Source organism: Phocoena sinus, chromosome 2 (assembly GCF_008692025.1).
Source record: "Phocoena sinus isolate mPhoSin1 chromosome 2, mPhoSin1.pri, whole genome shotgun sequence".
Classification (NCBI taxonomy): Eukaryota; Metazoa; Chordata; class Mammalia; order Artiodactyla; family Phocoenidae; genus Phocoena; species Phocoena sinus.
In genome coordinates, this window is record NC_045764.1 from 92,398,124 (window position 1) to 92,416,872 (window position 18,749).

The 18,749-nt window shown below is 58.7% G+C and overlaps 2 protein-coding genes across 5 annotated transcripts in view; one reads left to right on the forward strand and one right to left on the reverse strand.

Annotated features, from left to right (window-relative positions):
* SPTBN5 (spectrin beta, non-erythrocytic 5) overlaps positions 1-654 on the forward strand; it is a 46,404-nt gene extending 45,750 nt beyond the window's left edge. Inside the window, 1 exon segment of the mRNA XM_032621718.1 lies at positions 521-654. Within this exon segment, the coding sequence (XP_032477609.1) occupies positions 521-533 (13 nt within the window). The 3' untranslated portion in view covers positions 534-654.
* Positions 149-18,617, reverse strand: LOC116747819 (cytosolic phospholipase A2 beta). 4 transcript variants are annotated; one of them, XM_032620365.1, is made up of 28 exons: positions 18,496-18,592; positions 13,971-14,124; positions 13,640-13,893; positions 13,246-13,302; positions 12,662-12,757; positions 12,360-12,436; positions 11,977-12,136; positions 11,376-11,886; positions 10,251-10,300; positions 9,299-9,371; positions 8,866-9,002; positions 8,645-8,776; positions 8,267-8,307; positions 8,042-8,084; positions 7,710-7,764; positions 7,252-7,382; positions 6,936-6,989; positions 6,564-6,601; positions 5,601-5,736; positions 4,927-5,063; positions 4,449-4,671; positions 4,212-4,329; positions 3,755-3,892; positions 3,470-3,574; positions 3,145-3,324; positions 2,624-2,790; positions 1,856-2,039; positions 149-1,743 (listed from the first exon to the last, which is right to left on the reverse strand). In XM_032620365.1, exons 8-28 carry the CDS (start codon positions 11,662-11,664, stop codon positions 1,532-1,534), a joined length of 2,643 nt encoding a protein of 880 aa, XP_032476256.1. In that variant the 5' UTR covers positions 11,665-11,886; positions 11,977-12,136; positions 12,360-12,436; positions 12,662-12,757; positions 13,246-13,302; positions 13,640-13,893; positions 13,971-14,124; positions 18,496-18,592; the 3' UTR covers positions 149-1,531. The 4 variants fall into 4 exon arrangements, 3 of the variants coding, with proteins under 3 accessions (XP_032476256.1, XP_032476248.1, XP_032476268.1); XM_032620357.1 differs by having other exon boundaries at positions 1,856-2,042; XM_032620377.1 differs by lacking the exons at positions 10,251-10,300; positions 11,376-11,886; positions 11,977-12,136 and having other exon boundaries at positions 1,856-2,042; positions 6,906-6,989; positions 18,496-18,617.
* Between the last annotated feature and the right edge of the window lie 132 nt (positions 18,618-18,749).

Sequence of the window (18,749 nt, forward strand, 5' to 3'; positions counted from 1 at the left end):
TATCCCAGAGAGCCTGGAAGCCAGGATGTCACCCAGACACACACACAGGTTCACACGCAGAACAGACCTACACACAGTGACACAGTACACAGACTCCACACACAGCCTTGTGCCTGAGGAATCACATCACAGCAGGGGTGGCAGCCAGTCGTGGTGTCTGGTATAATTATCCACTCCTGCAGGACCCACAGCTTCCAATTTATGATTCAGATGAGGTACTGCTGAGTCAACAGGCCCTCTCCAGGACATGGTGGCTTCTAAGGTCATCAGAGCAGCCATGTCTTCTGCTCTGTGCCTCCCGCCACATGCCCAGGGAACACAGAGGTAGTGAGTTGCATCATGGGAACCAGTCATCTCCCATGCCCCCCGCACATCATGGTCCCTCCTGCAGCTGCCTCCCAGTAGCCACCGCCCACATCAATGTTAGGAGGAGGTGCAGAGGCCTGGGGCACCAGTGCTTGGAGAAGATTCCGGGGAAGCTAGGCCCTAAATTCACTCCACCTCCCTGTTCTCCCAACAGGTCTGGGCCCTGAAGCGAACCTGTAGGTGGCACCAAACCTCAGGGCTACAAGCGAGGACACCCTCAAGGGGACCAGGAGACCCAGCTATCAGACCCCTGGGACCAACATCTGGAATAGACGGTTAGGAGACAGGCCCCACCAAGGTCCGAGCTTGCTGAAGTCACGCCGTTAGCACTGGTCTGTCTTTGGTGCATCTGATCCCAGGTCTGGCCCACCCCTATCAGTCATGGGACAGGAAGCAGCCCTTTGCCTGAGTCCCTGGGTGAGGAAGACAGGGGTGCTGGCTGTCACTGCCTGCAAGTCACCTGGGCAGGGCCAGGGCTGCAGCAGCAAGACCCACCCCCCAGGCTAAACTGGCCACCTCTCTGCTTGGAGAGAGTGGGCCAGAGTGGAGTAGACACTGCCATGAGCTCACAGCCTGCTCTTCAGGGGAAGCCCAGGCTGACTTGCCAGCTCTATAAGGTGCCTGCGGAGAGGTTTTGTTTCCTAAACCAGTCCTTGCCCTGGGTAACCAAGAGGTGGGATGACGTGTCCCTTCTTGGAAGCAATGACAGTAATCTCCATAATGCCTCACGTTTGTACGGGCCTCTGTAATACATAAAATGCTCTACTTTCACTCTGTACAGCTAATCAAGGTAGCAAGGAAGGGAAAGGACACTCAGGTCACGGGGTTTTGGGTGCATACACAAATCTGGCCCAGACCACCCCACTTACCCCCGCTGCCACATCATGGAGACGAGGCCCCAGCCCCTGTTTAAAACCCTCAACCTACCCCAGGGTGTCCGTGGCAGGGGTGCTGGTGGCTTCAGTGCCACGTCTGGGTGGTGCTAGGCACCTTCGTGAGCCCCTCAGAGGGCTGGCGACCACAACTGGGCCGTCCAAACTGCCAGAGGCTCTGAACTTGGTGACGACGGTCTCCACCCCAACTCAACCGGAGCAGCAAGGCGGCCAAGAAGGGAGCCTGAAAAAGTCAGGGGCCGTGGGGCTGGGGCGTGGCACCCTCCCGCCCATCACTCGGCCCGGCGCTGCTTGCGCCGCCGCACGGCCTCACGCAGGGCCTCCAGCAGCTGCTCCCGGTTGTTGCAGATGTTGTAATGCGTCAGGCGGAGCAGCTTGTCCATGTCCTCCCGGCTGTAAGTCACCTTCAAGTAGTGGTAGGGGGAGTCGGATGAAGACAGGTTCACCTCCCCGGCCTCCTGCGCCTCGGCCGTCCGCCGGACCCCTGTGGAGAGAGTGCAGGCCGGCCATGGGAGGCAACCTCACTGGGGATGGAGGGCAGGTTTGGGGTCACCTGGGTGGAGGATAGAGGAGGGCTCCAGAGGATGGTGGCTCACCTGGGGCTGAGTACTCCCGGAAGGAGGCGTTGACCAGCGGGAAGTGCAGCACAGCAGGGGCGTCAGGGCGGGCAGGGTCCGAGAAGAGATGGCACTCCCGGGGCTGGCGCTGCTCCTCGGGGCTGGGTGAGATGGATGGGAATGGGATGCCCTGCTCCTGGCAGAACCGATCCAGGATCTGCAGCTGCTGTAGGGTGGGCAGAAGAGGCATCAGCGGGATGGGCCCATGGGCTCCCAGTGTCCTCCACTCTGGACTGACTGAACGTGGAGGTCTGCTAAGATGCGGGACTGAGTGCCCAGATGCCAAGCCAGACACTAGTGGACCCAACAGGCCAGGCTTGGTCAATGTTCTAAACCTGGCAGCCCTTCTATGGCAGCCCCTTTGGTGTCAATGGAGCCGGGCTGCTAACAACTCCCAAGTTCTGCAACTGGGAGACAAAATCCTTCCCGGGACCAACACAGAAACTCAAAACAAGGAGCCCCAGGGGTTCAGGACCAAACAGGGTGCAGGTACGTTTAAAATAAAATACATTTTAAAACACTGCCAGCTTCCCATCACGCCAACTTTCTGAGCAGAGTAAGTTCCCCTGGGGGAGAGTTCACAGAACCCACAGCCTTTCATTCACAGCATCGCTATCACGGCCCCTAAGGGAAGCTGTCCCAGAAACCAGACTCCAAAGCGGATCTCTCCAGAGTCAGGAATGTCGGGCCAGCTGAGGCCAGGCCTGGCATTGCCCACCCCCCCCCCCAAGCCTGCCCGATGCCCACCTCAAAGGCTCCATGGAGGTTGTAATCCAGCGACAGGATGAGGTCCACGTCCCGTGTGGGCCGCAGGAGGGGTGGGCAGCTGGTGTTGACAAAGAAGCCAACATCCAACAGGCAAAGGAAGGGTTCTGCAGGTGTCAGCTGGTTGGGGAGGCCATCCAGTTTGGTGGCTGGAAAGGTGGGCGGGGGGGGGGGATCGGGTGGAGAGCAGCTGTCACTGGTGCTAAAGGCACCAGCCCTCCAGCCTAATGCCAGCTCCTTCCTGCTTTAGAAGGAGGCTCTGCCATCCGGCTCCTGCCCTCTCCTGCCAAAGCAGCACCTCAACTCCCGAGGCTCCACAGATGGGCCCTGACCCCAACGTAAGGAGAGGAAAAGGCGCTCCCGCTCCAAGCCACGCAGAGAACTGAACTCAAACGAATTGGGGCCAAGGGATTGGACAGTGCAGATGTCTGGACCAGGGACCCAAGGCTCAGGTGGCCATGGGAAGAGTTTGGGGAGCTGGGAGCCGGGGAGAAAAGCAATACCTTTCCAGGCAGAGAAGTGAGGATGCTGGAAATAGTCCTTGTGGAAAGAGAGGCCACGGAGGAAATTGTGGGTGGCCTGGGCAAGTGGACGCCGTGTCAGAAGGTCAGTGAAGAACTCAGCTATCCTGCTGGCCACTGTGGGAGGCTCTTCTATATTCAGAAGGGGGACCTGCTCCTTGTCTGCAGTCAAGGACAGGGGAAGTGGGGACCCTTTATTTCAGCCTCTGTGGACTCACAAAGGAGGAGAGAGCCACCCCACACTCCCCAAATACAGCCCCACTGGCTGCCTCTCCCATCCTTCCCGGGGAAGAGCCCGGGCGCCTACCCAGGCTGGCCTGAGCCTGTGCCCAGCGGTCCCAGAACTGGCTGGGCTCAGAGGACCAATACAAGCTGTCCTGGAGGCTGGCTGCGTACACGTTGCTCCAGATGCCTGAGGAGGAGATCCGAGTGGGACAGAGTCCCCCACCTCACCACACCCAGACCCTTCCCCACAGCCCATCTGAGACCAGGAAACGTCTCAGTGACGGAGCTGGGACAGTCGAGCCCACCACCGCGCCCAGGCCCCTTCTCCCCACAACCCTAGCTTCTCCCACCTCCCAGACCCGCTCACCTTCCAGGAAGCAGATGCGGGACTCAGGAAGCCGCTTTGTCAGGCGCCCCATGAAGAACTCGGAGCCGAAGAGCTCAGAGGGGATGAAGGCGCCGTACCTGGGAAAGCCGACCTCATAGGGGGAGAACTCACACCACTCTGTGAAGAGCCACACAGCCTCACCATGCGGCCCACGGCCTGAGGCCCCTCGGGCACCAAGGCACCCACCACGGGCCCCGCGTCGGGCAGCCTCGTCATCAGGAGGCTCAGCCTTGTTGCTGGCACCCTGAGCGTGGGAACCCACGGCCCTTGCCCCCATCCCAAAGCCTGAGTGACTCGGATAGGATGACAGGCTCTGGAAAGCACGGGACCTGGCCCAGAAAAGGGGGTGTGTTAACACCCACCTTCACACACAGGCCTGGCTACCTGTAACCCCAACAACTGTGAGAGCACAGGTCACGGTTCTGGAGCTACTCACCCCCAAATTCAAAAGTAGTCAGGTTCCGTTCTTTGGTGTTGAGAGCACAGTAGATGGGCAGAGGGTTCTGGCCACGGCTCAGGGCCTCCCGCTGGTCTGAGAGTTTGTGGTCATGAGGCTGAGGGAAGGTAGGGTGAGAAAGCCAGGGCTTCTTGGGGCCTTTCCCAGCCCCTGTGGCCCAGGGCCGCTCCCCATCTCTGGACCCTGCCCTGGCTTTGGCTGCCCTCCTCCCCACACCTCGTCATGCAACAGCGCCTCGTTGATGAGGGCCCACAGGGTGGTGAAGCAGGGCGGGTGGCCCAGGCGTGCACGTTCAGCCAGCTCCTGCTGGTACCGCCACAGCTGGCTGGGGGCCACCACGCCCAGCTTGCTCTTGGTCACCTGCGTCTTCAGTGATTCGATGGGCCCTGCCAGGTCCTTCTGAGACCACTCTGGGTCCTCATAGAGGTTGGCCAAAGCCCTGGGAAAAGCCAAAGCCAGGGGGATTGTCACTCAAGGACCCCCATCACATGCCTTGGGCTCGCTCTCTCTGCTAGGACAATGGCCCAAAAGACACCTTCCAGGGTCCCCTTGAGCACCTTTCTCCCTGGCACGTGCATTCTCCCACCCCTTCCAGTTTGGTCAGAGAGGCCGGTGGAGTCTGAGAGAGCCTTACCACCACTCCCTCCTATCACAACCCAACTAGCCACCCCCAGGCTCCTACACTCAAGCTCACCAGGTGGAGCCCGAGGCCCCTGTGATGCAGGAGATGCAATCCAAGAGGCCCAGCTCCTTCAGGCCAGCCAGCTGCCCATACAGGGAAGTCATGGCCCGGATCCCACCACCAGTGGCCGCAACAGCTACCACTGGGATCTGGAAGAGAGAACAGCCAGGCTTGGAGAGGCCTTAGGGAAGGGGAAGGCCAAGCCACAGGTAGAAGAGGTAGCAAGCCAAGTGCCCACTCAGTTCACCCACAGCTAAGGCTAGTCAAGATCTGATCAGGGCTCTTAGGACCACTTCTAGTCAGGTCTGCTGAGGAAGGTCTAGTCGGAAGTAGCCTTGCAAGGGTCAGGCTTGTCTGGTTTTTAAGAACTCCAAGAGAAATGGACAAGTTCCAAGCCTAATCTCCTCACCTCTAGCCCCTAAGGAGTCTGGTGATTGCTTTCTTGAAGCCCCAGGGCCACCTCTCTCCCTCTTTCTAGGAGAGGTGGAATCCCGAGGAGATGCCCCAGGCCTCATGCACTGTTCTGCATCTGATGTGATCAAGCTCCTGAAAACAGCAAGGGAGCGGGAAGCAAAGCGGGTCCAAGGCTGGCTCGGCACCAGTTCTAGTCTGGTTAGGGCACAACCAGTCCCAGCATCCAGCACTGAACCCGAGGACGCCCACCCAATCCAGCCCAGTCCCCAGACCTCATCCTCCTGCAGGTCTCCATCCAGCTGCAGGGCCTGCTTCAGGGCCTTGGCCACCACCTGCTTCCTCCTGCTCAGGAAGGCCCGCTCCTCGGCACAGGGCCCGCAGTCCAGCCGCACCGCCAGCTCTCTCGGTCTGGGTGGGAAAGAAGGGACCATGAGGCAGCTCCCAGCCTCATCGGAGAAAGAGAAGCGGGCCAGCCTGCCTGCCCCGGGAAGCCAGCCGCCACCCTTCTCTCCTCTCCTCTCCTCTCCTCTCCCCAACCCTCGCCCCAGCTCCTGTGTCCTCATTGACGTGTGATGTGTGGACGTGAAGGGGAGAAGGTGAACCCAGACCCTGGCGGGGACACCCTCGGGGAAGCAGCACAGCGGATTCACAGGACCAGGAAAGCGGTGACTGAAGGGGCTCCAGGGGGAGACCCAACGCCATCGATCCACTTCCTCCTCTCAGCCTCCCTCCCTCACCCACCCAAAAATGACTCTAAAGGGGACAGGAATGGTGCTCCCGCCTCTTCATGGTGGGGAGCTAGTCCCCCAGGCATGTGCAGGGCCAGTGTAGGCGGCCCCTCCCATCTCCTGAGGGTTAACTGAGGCCCCGAAGGGGCGCGACTGCACTCCTCTTGGTTTCCTTGCCGCCTCTGTGCCTCTAACCACTGTTCCACCTTCCATCTGCTTTTCCAGCCAAACATTTATCAAGGGCCTCCCAAGTGCCAGGCACTGGGCTAGACACACACCCCTCTGACTGAACCAGGAATGCATGTAAGAAGTTAACAGGAAGAACCTTCATCTGCCAAGGCTCTAGCACACCTCAGGCCCCAGCCTGGGAGCAAACCCCTGAGCATCTCAGAGGGGATTCACGGTGGCCGAGCCTGCTAGGGGCCGCCCCAAGCCTGCTCATTTCTCCAGGCTGAGTGCCCGCTGCTGTCCCCCGTGACCTTTCCCAGTGCCCAGCCGGCCTCTCACCCTTCTTCTTTTTTCAGCTCCACCTTCATCAGGGGCTCCTGAAAACCATGAAGCCTCCAGTCACAAAGATGGGACACCCCGTTTCCTTCAACCCAGCCTAAGCCACGTCCCATGACAGACCCATGCTCCCTTGGGCCCCAGCCATCTCCACAGGGGCCAGGCCTGAGGCCTGAAGACAGGGATGCTCAGAGGACCCCTCTCCCCAGAGCCCGGCCTGGCATTTGTCCACGGCCTGGCCCAAGGACAGAAGCCGCTAGAGAAGCAGGCCAGCCCTTCAAGGCCTGGGGCCTGGGCCCACCCCACCCGTGCACATCTGGCTTTCTTCCTCTGGGTGACCAGTACCTGGGATGTAGGGAAGACACGTCTCATTACCTGGTCAGAGGGCAGTGCCCTCAGAGGCACCTTCAGCTTCTCTTGGGGCTCATCCTGCAGGAAGGATGAAGAGGACCTAAGAATCTCCACCCTTCCATTCCAGCAAAGCCTCACCAATTGCCCCGGGAGTGACAGAGAAGTAGCCGGAAGGGGGACAGGAGGCTGAGGTCAACCCCATACTTCCCAGGATGCCTGACACTGCCAGGGAGTGATGGGGAGGGGGCTCGGGGTGAGCAGAGGAACAAGCTGGCAGGAGGTGCCAAGGGAAGCAGGGTGGAGGGCTCTGCAGGCCTCAGCACCCGGGACGTCCCACTACCTGCGGGTGAACACCCGGCTCCGGCTCCCAGCAGGCCGGCCAACGGAAGCCGAAGGAGCCGGCGCCCACGGAGGCCTCCTGCGGACCCTCACAGGACCCGGGAACCGCGAGCTGAACTCTGCCCTCCGACCCTGGAAAGAGGAACCAGGGCAGAGAGGCTGGGAAGGGGATCTCAGCCCACAGAGGCCCCTGTCTTGCCTAAGGGGCCTGGGGGACAGGGCACCCCCCCCCCCGCCCACTGAGATGGAGGTCTGGCTCAGACCTAGGCTGGGAGATGGGGTCCCACGACAGCCCCTCTGAGGACTAATGGGAAAAGCCCCAGCATGGATTCATCCCCTCACTCCTGCTCCTGGCTGAGAGCTGGGGGCAGCTTGTGCAAGGTTCCCTCCAGGGTCCCCTTAGAAAGGGGAAGACAAGGGCTGAGAGACAGCAGCTATCCCAGTGGTTCGGGGACTCACCCTGCTGGCCCCCGGCCTTCTCCAGTCGAACACACAAGCAGGAGAGCTCCCGGGCCTAGGTCATTAAGAGAGCCCCTCAGACTCGAGCCCCTCCCCTGCTGGAGATGCCACCCTCCCGACACCCTGGTTCTTGCTCCTCAGCACCTTTTTACCTTGGCCCTGAGTCACCAAACATTTGCTTGGGGTTGTAGCCTCTGGAACTAAAATCCCAGCCGCTCCCGCCCCCCACCCCCACCCCAGCAACAGCGCTACCCGACCCCCATGGTGGGCCCAAGCTTCAGGCCCAGGGAGAAGGGTGAGCACAGAGCACGAGGGAGGGGTTCCAGACTCACCACCAGGATGCCATTACTGACAAGGCGCTCAGCACAGTCGGTCCTGGAAAGAGCCCCCAGTGACCCTTAGCGAGAATCCAGGTTCCCATCCCCCAAGGAGGTCTGGGCTTTCCTCCTCCACCCCTGATGCCTCCCAGGGAAGGGTGTCAGCTCTGGGTGCGCTGGGCTCTCTCCTTCCCAGAAGGAATCACTCCCACCCGGGAACTGCCCCATGGCCCAACTTACAGATTCTGCAGCCGAAATTCAACTTCCAGCTGCTCCTTACCCTGTAGAGAGAAAGAAGCAAGTTAGAAACGGTGAGGAGTACATGTGTGTGTAGGTCCCAACCCAGACACCTGGGCAGCTGCGGTCCCAGTGGTGAGGAGAGCCACTGTCCACCTTCCCTGGACTGCTCCAAGAAAGCTGCCCTTGGCTTAGGGGACAAGACAGAGGGTCGGGGACAGGACCGCTCTTTGGTGGACAGTAGCTCCTCGCTGACAGAGGCCTCTGGGATGCCAGGGAAGCCTGGACCACTCACTGGAGAAGAAAACCATGTACCTGGCCACCCTCCAAAGCATCCCCTCCCCACAGCTGAAGCCCTCCGCTGCCTGCACACAGCCTTGCCTGAGGGTTCAGTGAGAAGCTCTCACGCCGGGACTCCCCAGCCCGCAAAGTCCCCACGTCAAACAGCACCAACAACAGAGGGTCATCCTCGGTCAGAAGGTCCTGGTCAAAGACTTTGAACTGCACGATGTTCTGAAAGGGGAACAGAGTAAGGGGGCCGCAGGAAGGAGGGGTGGGACAGGGGTGGGTCAGGGAGCAGGGCCAGGCTGATGCCTGCCCACCTTGAGCTGGGTGTGGATTCGGAAGTGAAAGCTCTGATTCCAGATGGGGTTTCTGCTGTTCTTGACCACGCGCGTCTGGACCTGGTGGCTGGAGACCGAGGGCAGCCAGAGAGTCACATAGCAGTCAGAGGGGGTCACTGTGGGAAGGAAGAAGGAGCGCCCGGTGCTGGCCAAGAGCCCTTCCCAGCCCAGCTGCCCAGAGCCCACGTCCTTCCATCACAGGCAGCCCCAGGAGACCTAGAGACCCAGGGAATGGGGTTGGGTCGGGAGGCAGGAGGTGCAGGCCTGACCTCGACGTTCCATCCACTACCTCCTCTCAGCACCCTCTCTGGGACCCGCCGCACGCCCAGCCCTACTCGCATCTCTTCCCACTGTCCTGCCCCACTCTGAAGCCAGCTGCAGAACCACTGCCCTCTCTGGGCCCAGCACTCACCTAGGTCCTTGGAGGGCAGGCCATGGGCCTGCAGGACATGAATGGTGAGCAAGCAGGTCCCAGGCACCTTTGCCTGCAGAGAGAGAGAGAAACAGGCTTACTACAGGCTGATGGGCCCAAAGGGGAGGCTGGGGTGACACCTTGAGGCCTAGTCCTGAACCAAAAGGACCAGCCCTGCCCAGCCACAGGCCTGTCCTCCACCCACCAGAGTCCTGAGCCAAAAGGCGGCTGTGGTATCTTCTGATGACGCCTGCCTGCACTTACACAACACGCTGCACCGGTTCTGGTCCAAGGGCTTCATGTAGATTAACTCGATTTAATCATACAACCACTCTATGCATGAGGACTACTTATTATGGCCAACCCCACAAGGAAACAGAGGCACAGAAAGGCTAAGTAGTCGCTTGCCCAAGACCCAGGGCCAGGATTGGAGCAGGCTAGCTCGACTTGTGCTCTCCACTCCCACACCTACCTGCTTCCAGTTCCTGGTACAGTATGTCCTTACTCTTTCCACCCCACAACCCTGGCTCCCCTTTACTAAGCAGCCTTGAGGCTGGTCTTAGGTGGCAGAGAGGACCCCTGGGCAGCAAAGGGGGTGTGGATAGAAGGGCCCTGATGGAACGGAGTCCAGGGGCAAAGCTGGAAAAGCTCATCCATCACGCCCTGAGTCAGAAAGAACACAGGAGCGACCATTTCCTCTGGGGCCCCAGGACGGCAGCTGGGAGCCTGAGTTCTCAGGGCCCAAATCCATGGTGCCAGGGAGCTCTACCTAGAGCCCATTTCTAGGGCAGGAAAAACACAGAATGATCCTGCTTCCCAAGACCCTGCCTCTTCCCTGGCTTCTGCTCCCTGGCCCTGTCCAAGGCCGGCAAACACCTGAAGAAGCCCATAGCTCCCTCAAGAAACAGCATTAACCAGACCCCGCAGGGACCAGTGCCCTAGCAGGTCTTACCAGAGCCATGAGGCAGAGAGTCCTCGGGAGGAAGGAATGGCGGGCAGCACCTGCAGGACTGAGGACTGTCAGCTTTCTCACCGAGAGCCAGGGATGTCCCAGCAGGCCTCGAGCTCCTCCCTGGTTCCTGCCCACTGCTTCAGCTCCACCCAAGCCCCACACCCACTCCTGGACCAGCCCCTCATCCAGGAGATGAGACACCTTAAGCCCACACAGAGCCACTGACACCCTCGTGATGAGGGCTCAGCACCCCCACAGACCCATCCTCTCCAACCACCGCCCACTGGGCCCCACAGCCCTGCTCTCCCTGCCTGGACCTCGAGGAGGGGCCCCCAGGAGAGCTTGCCGTCAGCGGCTGAGCAAGAGGCCGCGGGGGTCTGGCTGGGGTTGCAGCTGAAGGGGCTGCTGAGGTCTGGAAGGCAGGGAGCGGGCCCCAGAGCAGCAGCAAACCCGCGAGCCGCGTCCCCAGCCCCAGGGCCTTCCACAGCCTCCTGGTGCCAACGTGACAGAACCGCCCGGTCTTCACTGAAGTGCTTGGCCAACCTGAGGGGAGCGCCCCGGGCCCCAGCGTGAGCCGGCAGGGCTGTGGCTTGTTCTGTGAAACAGCCCTTCAAAGCCACGTGCCGGGCTGCCTCCACCTTGGAGCTGGGTGCTGGGTGGCAGCCGGGGAAGGGGGCTCTTCCGTCCCCAGGGCCAGGTTGGGGCAAGGGGGCGGGGTGGGGACAGCGAGTGCAGAGACCCACGAGGGACAGGGGTTTCCGTCCCCTCCTATCTGTGCCTGCTGTGAGGGAAACAAGGGCAACCCTTAGGGAACAAGACCCCACCAGCTGCTGTGGAGCTGAAGGTGGAGAGCAAACAAGGCCAGAGCGAAGCTAGCGAGAACTTTACAAGCCCTCCATCAAGGAGCTCCGTGCCACAGAGTGACAAGGCTGAGGTCGGCCTGCTTGCCCCAGAGAGGCTGTGACAGCGGCCGGGGACAGAGAGGTCTCGGCTGCAGAGATCTCCTCAGGCCCCGGCCTGGACCCAGCCCTCACCCCCAAGCAGGGTCACCCTGAAATGTTTACCTGAACCTTCCAGCCCTCACCAGACCACAGAAGGCAACCATGAGGGAGCCTTAGCACATACGTGAATCATAGCCGCCTTTTATTGAACCCTTCCTCTGCGCCAGACTGGTGCCATCCTTACAGATACCATCGCCAACACGCCATGAGGTAGGAACGATCGTTATCTCTGTTTTACAGACAGCACACTGAGGCCGTGAGGCAGTAACTCGCCCAAGGTCACGGCACTGGTGAGGCGGTGCCGCACCTGAACCCCACTCCTCTTCCACAACAGGCTGCTGCCTCACCTGTGCGCCAGTTTCCTGGGAGGCCACACCCAGACCTGCCTGGCGCCTCCTGGTCCTCCCGATCATCTGAAGCTGACCCTAAGCCCAGCTGGGCCAGCAGCCAGCACCTCTGACTCCAGATTGCCTCTCGAGGTGACTGGCTCAGGAGGGGCGCGGCCTTTTCCGTAAGTCGTCCTTGGCGATGTTCACCAGGGCTCGGTCAGTTGAGGCCTGAGACCTTAGTGAGGGAGTCGAGCAGCTGGAAGTAACTGTACTTGAGGTCATACTCCATGTCGTACCAGAAATTCACTGTGGAGAGAATGGAGACCGGAGCACGAGGGTCCCCCTTCTAATCTAAGCTTCCCCACACACCCCCCGGTGAGCTGGGCAGCCCCTCACCGGCCATGCAGCCATGGGACTGCTGGACGTGGTGGAACCACAGGGCGGGCAGATAGAGCATCTCGCCAGTCTGCACGGTGCAGTGAAGGGCCTGGGCCTGACTGTAACTGGGGTACTCGGCCAGATCTGGAGCTAAGGGGTCCAGTGGGATCCAAGGCACCTGGGAACACAGCAGATTCCAGGGAGTAGGCCCAAAGCCCCCAGGCCCTCCAGCTCTGTCCCTGGAGGTAAACACCATGGGCCCTGCCCTGCTCGGCACTGGGAGGCCCAGACGTAGGGATTCTTCAGAGCAAAGCACCTCCTCCCCATCTCTTTTGTGCCTGTTCCTCAGAGCCCAGGTTCCTTGCCTCCCCGCTCCCGGGGCCCAGGAACAAAGCAGACACCTTCTCCATGGCCTCTTCGTCCACCATCTTGAATGAGCCCTCTTCGGTTAGCTGGTAGGTTGCCGGTGTGTACAGCTCTGAAGCCAGAGGGAGAAAGTTATGGGCACCCTCAAAGGGCCTGGAGCTTGCCCACCACTCCCACTTGTTTCCTGGGTGCAGGGGCAAGAGGGCCAGGAGTCCTAGTGCAGTGGAGACGCTGTGTCTACACCTCAGGCCTGGGGTCCAGCCCGCCCAGGGCTACCACTGCCCTCCCTCTACTTTGGGCCACCTGCTCCCCTGCCCCTCCAGGCTGCACCCCCTACCATAGGGAATGAAGGGCCGGTCGCTGGGTGGATGCAGCAGGAAGTGTTTCTCTCCCGAGACCACACAGTATAGGTTCTCATAGTGGTCCTTATGCACTGCTGACACAGAGGGCCCAGTGGGCAGGGTTAGGAGGGGGCAGACACTCGCACTTGGGGCCCTGCACCCCAAGACAGCTTACAGTGTGACAGAAGAGCACGCAAAGTCAGAGGAGGCTCAGGGGGATGCCAAGGAGAGGAGTCTGGCAGGCATTCAGGCACCTCAGATCTCTGCCTGCCAGGGACTTGACACTCACCAGGAGGGGAATTCACACAAACAGGGTTCTTCTGAGTCTACCCCTGACTTAGCTGGCCTTCAGTGCTTTCTAGGGACCTTACAAGAAACAGTGGCCCCCGCGTCCAATGCCGCGGGCACCTTCGCCCGCCTGAGCTGCTGGGGAAGGCCCTCTGTTATGCCTGAGCCCCAGAATCCCAGGAGAAATCTTAGAGATCAATCAGTCCGACTTCCCTGCAGGCCAGCCGTCCACTCTCCGCCTCGCCTTCCCTCCCCACAACCTCCTCCCCACCTTTGTATTCCCGACACCTACATGATGTCACTGCAGCTGCCTCCCCCAGCCAGAAGTTCACAGCATCAGGCATCTTTCCTGTGGGTCAGAGGAAAGAGGGCGAGTTAGGAGAGGCCAGGCTGGGAACTACCACCACACAGTGATGCTGGGCCAGGACCTGGGCGGGGAGCAGAGGGGCCCCAGGAAAACGGCAGGGAGAAGGGGCAGAGGTGGATGAGCATGGCGAGGGGCCTCTGTCCCCTGGAGAAGGAAGGGCAGCCATCTTCAGTAGTTCATCGAAATGAAGTCAAGGCTGAGGGAGCTGACCCCGTGGGGCCAGGAGTATGGGCCGTCATCAGCAAGGGGAGAGGAGTGGCAAGCGGGGCTGGCTCCCACCTTCCCGCTTCTTCCCTGCCTGGGCCCCACCTCCACTCACCCAGCGCCTCAGAGGCCCAGGGCACGTGGGGCTCCAGATCAGGCAACAGCTGGGGCAGCTCGGTGAGGAGGTTGGAGCACTGCTTCTGCACGTAGAGGACCCCGGGGTGTTGTGCTCGGCCCTCCAGCACGTCCAGCACACAGCTCAGGGGCAGGCGGCGCTCGGCAGGCATCACAAACCGGTCCCCTCGCACGGCATCCGCGTAACCATCTGGGGTCACCGCCACGCTCACCTCCACGGAGCCCGCTGTGGCTCTAGAGGAATGGACATTCAGTCCAAGCCCAGATGCCCCAAGGCACCGCCCACACTCTGCACCCAGGGCAGCCCCCACCTGAGGTAGGGGAGGGACCACTTCTGGAGGGCTGGCCAGTGCTGCAGGGCATTTCGGATGATGCAGGGCCTGTTGGGGCAGACCCAGTCACGGTAGAAGTGGAGTGGACCCGGGGGCTTGTCCAGGTAGGGCACAGCAGGAGGCACGCTGAGCTCTGAGAGAAAGAGGCAGGGGAAGGGGGTTGAGGCCAACAGTACCCAGTTGCTGACCCACAGCCTGCATAAGAGATGCCCTCTCTGGGCAGTTCACTGTGTCACCAGGCAATGCCTATAGGTGACCAAGGGACCCTGGACAACCAGGAATAGAAGAATGAGGAGAGAAATTAAAAGGAGAAAGTGTGAAACACCCATAAACACACCAGGATGGGCCCTAAGAGTCCACGGGGCCACGGGCTGCTGCTCAGCACACAACCCAAACCCTCCAGGGGGCCACATCCGGCCCTGCACGGTGAACCCCTGGCTTTCCTACTCTGGAGTGGCCAACCTCCTGGCATCCATTAGGAAAGGCAGCCATGGAGGCAGTGTCGGGAGCTCCAGAATGAGTAGAGCTGAGACCCCAAGGCCAACGCTTGTAATGGGTGGGCCAAGGTTCTGAAGAGCACCTAAAATGTGCTGAGGACTTGGCTGGGCCATCGGGGAGGTATTAAGGGATGATTCGAGCATCATCTCAAGAAGCTTACAACCTAACTGGAGAGACAGGCTGCCACACAAAACCATCGGAAGAAAAGTAAGGGCTGAACTGTCTTCTGGTCTTACCGAACAGCATCACCATCCTCAGACACCCAGGGCTGCCATGTGTGTTTGGGCAGATTGTGTGGTGCGCCACCTGTGCAGAGGTCAATAGTGGCCCTGTGTCACCCTTAACAGAAATCCCTTCTCATCTACTTATTTATTCATTTATATTTGGCTGCGTTGGGTCTTCGTTGCTACGCTCGGGCTTTCTCTAGTTGCAGTGAGTGGGAACTACTCTTTGTTGCGGTGCGCAGGCTTCTCATCCCGGTGGCTTCTCTTGTTGCAGGACACGGGCTCTAGGCGCGCGGGCTCAGTAGCTGTGGCTTGCGGGCGCTAGAGTGCAGGCTCAGTAGTTGTGGTGCACGGGCTTAGCTGCTCTGAGGCATGTGGGATCTTCCTGGACCAGGGCTCGAACCTGTGTCCCCTGCATTGGCAGGCGGATTCTTAACCACTGCGCCACCAGGGAAGCCCCCAAAATCTCTTCCTTTCGACTCTTTCTTCTCATTCCTGGTATCCTACTGATTACACCTCTAAGTCCTGTTGATTCTACCACCTATGTCTCTCAAGCCACACACACCCCTTTCCTCTGCTGGTAACCACATTCAAAGTTAGCTCATTTGGGTCCTCAAATGTCACTTTGATGAGGCTTCCCTCTCTGGCCACCCTTTTTAAAATTGTAACCTGCCCCCAACAATCTTTATACCCCTTCCCTTCTTACTTTTATCATTTCTCACTATCTAACACTATATATTTTACTTATTCCATTTGTTTATCGATCTCTCTTGCTAGAATGTATGCTCCATGAGGGCAGGGATGCTTCTTATTCACTGATGTACCCCCCCACCCCAGGACCTAGCACACAGTAGGTGCTCAGTAAATATTTGCTTAATGGTTGAATATAAGTCTCCAAAATCTCCTGGCTGGATGATTGCTGCAGTGAACTAACTGGTTTCCTTGGCTTAATTCCACTCCTTCTCAAAGCATCCCCCACCCTGGCCCAGTCATCTTCCTAAAATACAATCTCATCCTGTCACACCTCTAGTAAAAAGTCCTTTGACGGCTTACCACTGCTCTTTACAAAATACAGTCAGCCTTGGCACACACATTCAAGACACTCCGTGATGAGGCCCAACCTACTTTTCCAGTCCGGTTTCCTCCTGTCTGGTGCCTGCCCATCAGCACACACTCTACTCAGGTGGTGCCAAACGTTGTTCCTGCTGCTCACTCACACTGGAATGCCTTCCTCCTGGCTTTTATACAGGGCATCGGCTTTGCTGTGCTATTTTCATCCTTGCGGTCTAGCCTGAATGTCTTGGTCCCCAGTGGGTCGTTACTACATCCTATCCCAACAGCCACTGCACTCATTTCCACCTCCGAGGTCACGCTCTCTCTCATGACCGCGTCTCCACGCCGGTCATCTGGGCCTTGCCATCAGCTGGAAAGTGAAATGTCTTTAGATCAAAAATTGAAACTGAGTGGGAAGACCCTGGTGGACCCTGGAAAACTGAAAAGGAAGTATGCTTCCTTCACTGGCTCAAGAGGCAAGATGGAACGTGCCAGGTAGATAAGGGAGCGAGGGCGAGGAACCTGCCAAAGGGCCTTCCCAGTCATGCCAGCCCATCTAAGCAGTCAACCGGTGGGGCTCAATAAATCTCCCCGTTATTCTTACTAGGAGTCTTAAAATAAGTGGACACTGCCTTTTTTTTTTTTTAACCCTTTGTACTTTCTGTAATTATTTCAGTTTTACTTTTTCACCGTTTAATAGATTTCCTTTAGAGAATGGCCACTATTCCCTCCTGGGGCTTCCAAGTGAGAATTTCAAAAAGGATGCAAACAATTCCTCTGGTCCAACAATTCTTCTGCTAAGAATTTAACCAACAAAAACACACATGTGCACAAAGGCTCTGCTCCAGGCACACCAGCCTCCTCACTGATCCCTGAACACACCCGGCACACTGCCACCATAGGGCATCTGACCCACGTGCCCTCTCCTGGAAAGCTCTTGTCTCTCAGAGGTCTGCTCGGCTCCCCTCCTCCCCTCCTTCTTCAAGCCAGTGCTCAGATGTCGCCTTAACGAAGAGGCCTACCCTGACCTTCTCATTTCAACTTGTAACCTGCCCTCCACCCCACATCCCGAGCCTCCTCATTCTGCTTTACTTTTTTACCCCAAAGCACTTATCTTCTAACCCAATTTTTTTCTACTATGTAATTTACTCATTTAATGTGCCTATGGTTAATGGTCTCCTCACTTAGAATGTAAGCTCTACAAGGGTAGAGATTTGTTTTGTTCGCTGATGTATCCTAAACATACTGAATGGAGCCTGGCACACTGAAGAGCTTACTAAGTATTGGTTAAACGTTCGTTTAAAATATTGGTTGCAGTATTGAAAACAATAGACTGGAAATGGCCTAAATGCCTACCAATAGTGGGCTGATTAAATAAATTACAGCATTAGTACACAGCAGAGGTGGAAAAGACTGAAAAAGACTGAAGTAGAGTGATATGGAACGATTTTCAAGATACACAGTACAGAAGAGTGCGCTTAACAAGCTACCATTGGTATAAAAAGGGAGATAGAACAGTCATAGGTTTGTGTGTAGATATTAACAGAGTATTTCTGGAAGAATGCATACTGGAGCCTGGAATGGTAGGGAAGCTTACTTTACATTGTGTTGAGTCTGCTGGGGTTTTATTTATTTATTTATTTATTTATTTATTTTTTTTGCGGTACGCGGGCCTCTCACTGCTGTGGCCTCTCCCGTTGCGGAGCACAGGCTCTGGACGCGCAGGCTCAGCGGCCATGGCTCACGGGCCCAGCCGCTCCGCGGCATGTGGGATCTTTCCGGACCGGGGCACGAACCCGCGTCCCCTGCATCGGCAGGCGGACTCTAAAGCACCGCGCCACCAGGGAAGCCCCGAGTCTGCTGTTTTTTAAACCACGTGCCCATGTCACTATTCAGTGATAAGATACTGCTTAAAAATAGAAAAAAAGGAAGAGAATAAGAGAAAAATAAAAACCAAGCAGGGGGGCTTCCCTGGTGGCGCAGTGGTTGAGAGCCTGCCTGCCGATGCAGGGGACGCGGATTCGCGCCCCGGTCCGGGAGGATCCCACATGCCGCAGAGCGGCTGGGCCCGTGAGCCATGGCCGCTGAACTTGCGCGTCCGGAGCCTGTGCTCTTCAACGGGCGAGGCCACAACAGTGAGAGGCCCGCGTAGAGCAGAAAAAAAAAAAAAAAAAACAAGCAGGGAAAGAGCCAGGGATCTCCAGTACAGCTGCCTCCAGTTCTCCCAAAGCTCTGCAGTGCTCGCAGCTTGGAGGAGTCTTTTCCTGAAGGAAGCGATCCAGCGGCGGTTCAGAGAGGGAGAAACCTTAAAGATTTCACAACAGAGAAGGGTGGGAAGGGCAACAACAGAATGCCCCGAGTATTCGGTGCCGGCTGACGGTGGGAAACACAGAACGCCACCTGAGTAAAGACTGGGCCGGGTCTTGGGAATAATGTGAAGAGTCACCCCAAGAAGCCACGAAAGTGCGGGAACAGGGAAGGAGGGGAGCTGAGGGCCCACCCAGGGGGCTGGGGAACGGGGCTGCGACACGCGCCATCAGAGAGGGGCCGGCCACCAGTCACGTGCACGAGGTTCCGCACCCCTTGAGGAAAAGAAACACGGTGCACTCTGGTACCAGTAGCCCAGGAAGAACCAGGGCGCACCCGGATCCGCGACCCGGTTCTCGGCAAGCCCAGGGCCCCTCCCGCATCCTGTAGTTGCTCTGCGGTCGACGAGCCACCCCACTCACCCCTTGCCGCAGCCGGGAACTCCCGTAACTCCCTTCGCACAGCGTCCAAAGCCGCGTCCGCCATGATGACGCCGCCACCGCCCCTCCCTCCCTCTCTCCTTAAGACCTCGCCCCGGGCCCGAGGCCCCGCCCTTCCCTGCGGCCTCGAGCCCGGGCTCCCCGCCCTCCCCCACGCCTCGTCCTCCCCCACACTAACGCTGAAGTCCGCAGCTTCCAACTGCCCACCCCCATACACCCCCAGGCGACCACAGATT